The 8728-nt window shown below is 32.7% G+C and overlaps 1 protein-coding gene across 2 annotated transcripts; it reads right to left on the bottom strand.

Annotated features, from left to right (window-relative positions):
• Positions 1-2535: 2535 nt before the first annotated feature.
• On the bottom strand, positions 2536-7805 carry LOC145137852 (phosphoribosylaminoimidazole carboxylase, putative / AIR carboxylase). 2 transcript variants are annotated; one of them, XM_079071993.1, is made up of 18 exons: positions 7681-7805; positions 7091-7155; positions 6778-6978; positions 6474-6689; positions 6294-6405; positions 6126-6188; positions 5907-6045; positions 5767-5822; positions 5595-5668; positions 5334-5481; positions 5072-5245; positions 4906-4993; positions 3990-4103; positions 3772-3869; positions 3481-3598; positions 3292-3386; positions 2978-3084; positions 2536-2866 (listed from the first exon to the last, which is right to left on the bottom strand). In XM_079071993.1, exons 2-18 carry the CDS (start codon positions 7096-7098, stop codon positions 2773-2775), a joined length of 1905 nt encoding a protein of 634 aa, XP_078928119.1. In that variant the 5' UTR covers positions 7099-7155; positions 7681-7805; the 3' UTR covers positions 2536-2772. The 2 variants fall into 2 exon arrangements, with proteins under 2 accessions (XP_078928119.1, XP_078928120.1); XM_079071994.1 differs by having other exon boundaries at positions 7664-7804.
• Between the last annotated feature and the right edge of the window lie 923 nt (positions 7806-8728).

The raw sequence follows: 8728 nt of genomic DNA, 5'->3' as shown, positions 1-8728 counted from the left end.
ACCTTCTTCTAGCATCTCAAGGAGGTATAAAGTCTTTATCTTGATGAGTTAATGGATAGATCTTTGGATTTTTCCCCCCTTTTCTCTATGTCTTGTTGCCTTGGATGGTTGAACCTCATAAAGTTTGCAACTTTATGAGTCTCCAGACCACTTGGAGCATTTGGCTCTTTTGGATCTAGTTTGGAATTGAGGTTTCAGGCCATGCATGGAATCTTGGCATTTTTGCCCTATTTTGACATAATAAGAGCTTAATACATGCATTAGACATGCATGTCTGAAAACCACCGATTTTTTATGGTGTGCTTGGTGTTAGAGACTCTTTTGAAGCTTTTGGTCAAGAAACCTTATGGATTGGATGGTTATTGCTTAAGCTATGAAGTGTTTTGGATCTTAAAGTTGAGATCTATACATTTGGAGGGTTCTATTGGATAAAGTAGGAAACTTTATCCATCTAAACCCTATTTTGGGACCAAATCTGGGTTGAAGACCATTGGAATCGAAGATATTGGTTGAATGCATTAAGCTGCTGAAAACCCTGTTACCACGACGTGGCAAGGGTACCACGACGTGGTGGCGGGGCTGGTCGCGACTGTTTTGTCGTATTTGACACCACGACGTGATACAAGGGTACCACGACGTGGCGGTCAGCTGAGTTGACGTTTCATGACCTTTTTGACCCTTTGGCATAGTTGGACCCAAAGGGGTATTTTGGGTATTCTGGTTTATATTGAGAATTGGTCTCTTACCCTAGTTTGGACTCGTAGTGTGAGTCATGGTCCAATTATTAATTGGATGTTATTTTGTAATTATAGCGCGTGGGATTTTAGCGGGCCAGCAGTCAGAGAGTTATCTGTGAGAGTCAACAGTCTGAGGTGAGTCTCCTCACTGGGTTTAGCGGGTCTAAGGCACCAATGCCGGTCCATTTACTTTGTTAGGTAGAACGCTAGTTGTCTCTTTGATACTTGTATGGAAGACCAGGATCTAGCCCCTGGCAATTATATGAAAGACCAGGATCTGGCCCCTGACAATTGTGTGAGAGATCAGGATCTGGCCCCTGGCACTTGTATGTAAGACCGTGATTTGGCCCGCGGCATTGTATGGAAAGACCATGGTTTGGCCCATGGTAGGAAATGATTATAAGACTATGATTTGGCCCATAGCATTTATTTTGTATGGTGTGCGGTATGTTGGGGAACTCACTAAGCTTTAGGCTTATAGTTTTCAGTTTATGTTTCAAATACTTCAACCAAACAATATAGTTCTTCCATGATTGTCAATACCAACAAATATGTCAAATGTCATGTCGTATGAATTCACCTTGTATGTAGTATCAAATACCACAACATCTCCGTATTTTTGGTACAATTCAAAACAATGAACATGACATCAAAAAATATGTTCCAGCCTATTTTCACTATCTAGTGTAAATGTATATTGAAAATTAAGATTTTCACTTTTAGCACTTTTACAATACTCCAAAAATTCTCTTGCATCATTCTGTGAGTGTAGTTCATGATTTTTGATAAAAGGTATATATATATATATATATATATATATATATATATATATATATATATATATATATATATATATATATATATATATATATATATATCAACTATAATAAATGAAGATCCAATTTGCCACATGTCAATCTCTCATGAGTTTTGACACTTGTCATTTTATAATATTTTTGAAATAAATAATATTCACATGTCAATTCTTAGGTTTTTCAAATTTTAAAATTAAAAAGTCACATAATATTTATATATTTATATATGTAAAGTATTAAATGTCATAAATATTATATTAAATTGCAATTAATACATTTCTTTATTTCTTATTTCAAAATTTTAATTTTAAAAATATTTATTGTTTACACTTTAATATTTAATTTCTTTTTTAATCAACCCGTGTAATACACGGATTTTACACCTAGTATACTAATAAAAGAATAATTTTAATATTATTTTGACATGTGTTACTATAATACAACTCTTCAGTGATATTATGCCACGTGTCAGGAAGATATATTAGGCAAATCATTTTCACAATTAATGACGATAAGGTTTTAAATAATATGATTTAAACTTTTTATAGAAACATTTACTTTTTTTTAATTATTTGTTAAATTTGAAGTTAAAAATAACTTTAAAATTTTGGTATATTCCTTAATTAATAATTTGATTAAAATTATTTATTTAAAATAATTGATTAATAAGTATGAATTTTTCATCCTGATTACTGTTTATCATAAGTTTCTATTTTTTTTTTCTTAGAATGAAACTCACAAAAAAGAAAAAACATTTCAATTTGTAATTTTTTACAATTTTACTCTTGAGATATTCCCCCTTCCCTCTCCGCGCAATTTTACGCCATGATTTCAATATATAAATAGTATGACTTCGGCCACCAGGCGACCCAATCATTTTCGTCATGTTGGACTGGATTTTTATGGTAAAAATGGAGCTAAGATTTTATAGTATTTTGGGTTAAAGATTGTTTGATAATCTCTAAATAGAATTGTTTATGGGATAACAAAAAAGTATGTTGCTATTCCCTGCAACTTGCCCTAAAAAAGGGGTAACATAAACAAAATTGTTCAACCATACATTGGACATGGACTGCAAATTTAATGACCAAAATACCCCCCATACGACGACCAACTTATGGAGGAAACAGCTTCCAAGTTGATTGAGGTTAAAAACTTAAATTATTCCTAAATTTAAAATGTTGAAATCTATTATAGTAAGATAATAGCAACAAACTTTTTCAAGATTCTAAGTAAGCTTCCCAACCCACTTTTTCAAGCTTCTCGGTTTTTTCCAATACCATATCTCTTGCATCTTCTTGGAACTGTGCCATCCTATGAAATGACAATTATGCCCACGTCACATGTATGTCAAGATTTGATTTTGTGTTTTAATTTTATCTGTGTATTTTTGTGTGTATTCAGAGAGAGAGAGAGAGAGAGAACCTTGCTTGGAGGGCAGTATCGGAAACTCCCAACATTCGAACAGCTAACAAGGCTGCGTTAGTGGCATTATTGATTGCAACTGTTGCAACAGGAACCCCTCTTGGCATCTGCAAGAAATAGTTTCAATAATTTTTTCTTATTTTTATGATAAAACATTATACTTTGAAAAACCTACTACACGATTTGGAAGAATGTTCAAAGTATAATACTATAATACGAAAAAGTGAAAGGAGAATAATAGTATATTATAATAAACAAATAGATCAGATGAAAGTAGATGTGTGTTTTTTGTATCTATGTAAATATTAATATACCTGAACAATTGAGAGAAGGGAGTCGAGCCCATCTAATGCAGAAGCACGTACAGGAACTCCAATAACAGGTAAGGGTGTCAATGCAGCTACCATACCTAATTACATTACAGACAACATGTTCAAATAATCATATAAATTTGGAAAAAAAAAATGAAAAATACAAATTATGTATTTGGATTTTTATAAAACCTGGCAAATGGGCTGCACCCCCTGCACCAGCAATGATAACTTGGATGCCTCGTTCTCGAGCAGTTGAAGCATAAGAAAACATCAATTCAGGTGTTCTGTGTGCTGATACTATTCTAACCTTCATGTCATATGCATTCATCCAAGAAGGATACTTTATTTTAATATCATAAATCATAATAAAGAGCTAAATGCAAGAAATAATGCTATAAGAAACAAATAAAGGGAAATACATTACTATTTCTTGCATTTAACCCTTATAATAATAAAAGCCACAAGATGAAGAGAAATAACCTCAGCAGAAACATCAAAATCATTCAAAACTTTGGCAGCTTCTTTCATCACTGGAAGATCTGAATCAGAACCCATTATGATTCCAACACGTGGGGCCACTGCATCACCAACATTAATTATCACCATTAGACTGGTTTCTTTTTCTTTTTAAAGATGTGGATGAGGAGGGCATTTATGTCTTTTTGCACAGATAAAATTCTACTAATTTGGCTGGGTACCTGGAGTCTCATCTGCATTTTCTTCATTTAGAAGTGATTTCACACGTGCTTCCACAATGCCCATTGATGGGCCCACAACGGTGATGTGTCCCATCTTCCTTTGCTTTCGCATATCTAAAATAATCACAAAGAGTAAATTACATTTTAGGTCCATGAGTATAGCTAATTTTTGCAATAGTAATCCCAAAAAGTTTTCTTTTGCAAATTTGGTCCTTGCAAGAGGTTTTTGTAACATTTTTGGTCATTGTTCGAAGAAAAGTCCAAAGTTACAAAAAAAGCTATCCTTTGGGACCAAAATTGTCATTTTACTTTGAACAAGGACCAAAAACTTAAAAGAATCTCAAATGAGGACCAAATTTGCAAAAAAAAAAAAAAAAGCAATACATTGTGACCAAAAAATGTAAACTACTCCATCATAAATAATATTTAGACTAAATTACATTTTACTTGGGACATGAACCAAAAACATTACAAGAACATCAAATGAGAACCAAAATTGCAAAAATAGCCATACTCAAGGGCCAAAAATGTAAATCACTCTATCATAAATAATACTTCAGACTAAATTACATTTTTTGTCCCCATGTATAAGAGATTTTTTCAATTTTGGTCCTAAAAATTCTCTTGCAATTTTGGTTCTTATTTGAGGTTCTTGTAACGTTTTTTTGTCCCTATTCCAAGAACAATAACCATTTTTGGTCCCTAAATAAAGCCGATATTTGCAATTTAGTCCCAACAATATAGTCATTTTACTTTTAACAGGGACCAAAATTGTTGTAAAAACCTCAAACAAGGACGACATTTGCAAGAGAAAAACTTTTGGGGACCAAAACTGAAAAATTCAGCTATACTCAAGGACCAAAAATGGGTTGATTATATCAAAGTAAATAAATAAATTGTTACATGGTATCCATACCTGGCTTATCATACCAATGAACAGATGCCCCTGGAGTACACAATGCCCTTCTAATAAGCTCATGTGCCAAAATAAAACCTCGTTCTCCCTATACAACATTATCACATATTAAATACACTTTTTTTTTTAAATATTCCTCTATTGAAAAATTTAGTAAAACTTATACCTCATCTTCACCTAAAATGTTATACATAATGGAAGCTGGAGCTTTCATTGATGGATCACCAAGAGGAAGACCAACAACTGCCCTCAAATGTTGCTCATATTGTGAAGTATAACAAGATTCAATTGTATGGTGTCCACTGTTATGAGGTCTAGGAGCAACTTCATTTAATAAAATCTGTATTCAAACATAATAATTTCAGTAATTTTATACATAAATAAAAATGTAAAGAAAGAATTAACAAGTATTATTAGAAAAAAAAAACCTGGCCATCTTCTGTTAGAAACAACTCAACTGCAAACACACCAGCACCTTCCAATGAAGCAACAGCTTTTGAAGCAATATCAGTTGCAAGTTTCATAATCTTCCATGACTCATTAGCAGGGGATTTAACAATGTGACATATATTTTCCCTATAAAAATAAATAAAAAGAAACTACATAACATTTAATATTATTATTATTATTAATTCATACTATTAGCATAAATAAGAAAAATAACTACATCCAGATATGATCTTTCTTGCCTGTGTACAGTCTCCACAACAGGATAGCATGATATAGAATTATCTCTACCTCTTGCAACAATTACTGCAAGCTCCTAAAATAAACATGAAATTATTGAATTCATTATATTATATAAATTTTTTTTATAAATATAAATTGAACTCCAAATACATGATTATAAAATATACTGACCTTAACAAAAGGTGCCCATTGCTCAACATATAATCCATGACCAAATCCTCCTAGAGCTGCATATGATAAATATATTAGAACTTTGTCAAGGATAAATCTTATTGTAACACCAAAAAAGATTATAAAATATAAATTAGTACCATTTATAGCAGAAGTTAACACTTCTTCACTTTTAGCAACAGCATTACCCCTTCCATCATAGGCTAGCCTTCTACTTTTTACCATTAGAGGATAACCAAATTGTTCACCTGCTCTTTTAGCACTTTCTTCATCTTCTATCTGTCCCACTAAAAAATATAAATTATCTTTTTTTTTTCAGCTAAAGATTAATAAAATAAAATAGTCCTTAAAATCCAGACCTGTATGAACTTTGGAAGTGGAATGCCATGTCGAGAAAAATGAACTTTTTGAAGAAACTTATCCTGTGACAAAAAACTATTACTATCATCATTGTGTCACCATAATCCAACATACAACATTATTTAAAGGGGCAATATTGGACATATTTAATAAAGAAAATAAAATACCTGGATAATGCGAATGGTAGAAGCTTTAGGCTGGCAATCAACACCTTGTTTTTCAAGCTTCTCCAAAGTATCAGCATCAACATGCTCAATTTCAACTGTAAGTATTCCACACCTATGTAGAAAAGCTAAGTCAGGTTGGGAAATGTTGACCAAAATAGGATCCAAAATGTTGACTTTAACCTCTTAGCAAATTCTTCAACTGTGGTGCTATTGTCATAGCTTCCCACCATATGATGGTGGCATATGGTACTTGCAGGGCAGTTGACCATAGGATCTAAAATGTTGACTTTTATTGACATTTGGGAAGCTGCTTGACAAAGCATGCGTCCTAATTGTCCTCCACCTAAAACACCCACAACTGTTTCAGAAACTCCATGAGCTGGTGCATTCTCCTTCCTACATTTTTGAAACTTAAACAGGGATTACACAATAGAAATCCTGGATTCATGAAACTATATATAAAAAATGTTGTATAAGTTATAACCTTTGTGAAACATCAGTTTCCATGGATGCACGACAAGATATCGAGCAATTAACTTGTTGGTTGATCATTGAACATGAAGAAGGGCATGAAGAAAAAGAGGTGTTGTTGAAGTTCCTCTTTTGTGATTTATAATGTGAGGCTGGAGTAACACCAACTTGATGGGTGGGAGTGTTGTGAAGGAAACTGCTTGGGCTCAGCATTCTTGTAACAAAACAGTAACAGTTAGTAATTTTATTGATAAGAAGGTGAAATCTTGCATTTCATGTGAGGTAGAGGAGGTATACATATGAAAATAAAAGTAAACAGTACTTACAAATACATAAATATGGAAGAATCCAAGAATTTGTGAAATGAATTTGGTTACAGATCCTCAAAGGCCTGCAACAATGTAACAATAGAATTATAACAGCTATCCCTGACCTCAAAAGTGATAGAAACTTGTTAATCCAATCTCCCATGTAAAAAAGCAATAGTCCCAGTCCATCTTGGGTTAAAAGATGAACAATAAAATCACCATAATTGATTTACAAAATAGAATCTAGAAGGTTTATGAGCACTGAAAATATGATCCAAGTATTCATCTGCAACAACATATTCAACCTCAATTACATGAATTTGACCTAAACATTCAAAAACCAAACACTGTACACCAATGCATGGCTACCAGACTAATCGATTTCCCGTTAATTCTTTAAAATAGGTCCGAATAAACTCTAATCATCTGGAATGAAAATAGAAGGAAGAAGATAGTAAGCTCCGAACACACAGGGAGAACGAAATCAAACTTCCCGACATTATTTAACTGTAAAATCGATGTCCGATTGGAGATATAAACAATAAAGCAAGTTGGACCAATAAAGTTTGGGGGAATCAGAAGCTCGTTTACTATTGGAGAAGACTTGCCCTTGGTCGGAGTTGCTCAACGTAGAAAACACGCTGCCGTTAGATACGCCGTCGTGAAAAGCTCAAAAAAGTGAGCTACAGAGAGACAGTGATTATGTGAACGAGGGAAAATAAATTAGTAGCTTTCTATTTCCTTTTCTTTAACCTATTTTTCCTTACCCTTATATTTCGAGCTTTTAGTGGACAGACCCCGATCTTTTTGAAAAGTTATCATTTTAGTCCATCTACCAAAGAAAATATCAAAACTCAACCAATGGTTCCTTCATTTCAAATGTTTAATGAGATTGACAAAGTTTTATTGAGGGTATAAAATGATATCACTTTACATAGGTTTTAAAGTAGTTGTATATTGGTGGTTCTTTATTAGTTTTCTAATGATATAAAAATAAACATATAATTAAAAAAAAAATTAAATACAAAAATTACCCGGTTAAGATAATATAGTCATTTTAAGTAAGTCGAGACCAAATCCCAAACAAAAACATACAATAAGAGTGGTCCGGATTAGAGAAAAAAAAAAGATGGGTGCCAAACTCGCAGAAAGGGCCTGTCCTAGGGTATATCATGCACAAGACGAAACGACAATGAAATTTAAACTAAAATGCAGCAACGAAATAGCAACAAGGAATATCAAAAAATAAAATGCAACAAACATGGGGATGATATTAATAACTTATGTTGTAAAAGACATTAAAACGATTAACATACTTGTCATGGATTGTCCGATGAATTAAATAACAGTAAATTGCAAAAATGGTTGTTGTGGTATAAAAAAAACTACAGTTTAAATCCAATTTTTCTTTTTTTGCATGGTCAGTCCAAATTTGAAACTTTGATACATATTTGGTCCCTCGAAATTTAGACATTACTTGAAATGACGAATTTGTCCTTATTATTTTGTTTTTTAATTCCTTTTATTTCATTTAGCTAAACAAAATACAAAAAGAAAATAAAATAGCACCCGTCCCCTTCTATCTCTTTAAACACCACCATCTATCATCAAATTCAACTTCAGTTAATTACGCCAAAGCATACACTTACCGTCGCC

Source organism: Lactuca virosa, chromosome 9, assembly GCF_052849685.1.
Source record: "Lactuca virosa cultivar CGN04683 chromosome 9, Lactuca_virosa_CGN04683_v6, whole genome shotgun sequence".
NCBI lineage: Eukaryota > Viridiplantae > Streptophyta > Magnoliopsida > Asterales > Asteraceae > Lactuca > Lactuca virosa.
The sequence above is the reverse complement of the archived record's forward strand: the minus strand, read 5'-3'. Positions and strand labels throughout refer to the sequence as shown.

Excerpts from the sequence above, each read along its gene's own strand:
- LOC145137852 (XM_079071993.1), bottom strand. Across the intron at positions 6,690-6,777 it reads GAAACTGATGTTTCACAAAG|GAAGGAGAATGCACCAGCTC; the intron begins GTTATAACTTAT and ends TCAAAAATGTAG. Across the intron at positions 3,599-3,771 it reads ATTTTGATGTTTCTGCTGAG|GTTAGAATAGTATCAGCACA; the intron begins GTTATTTCTCTT and ends TATGACATGAAG.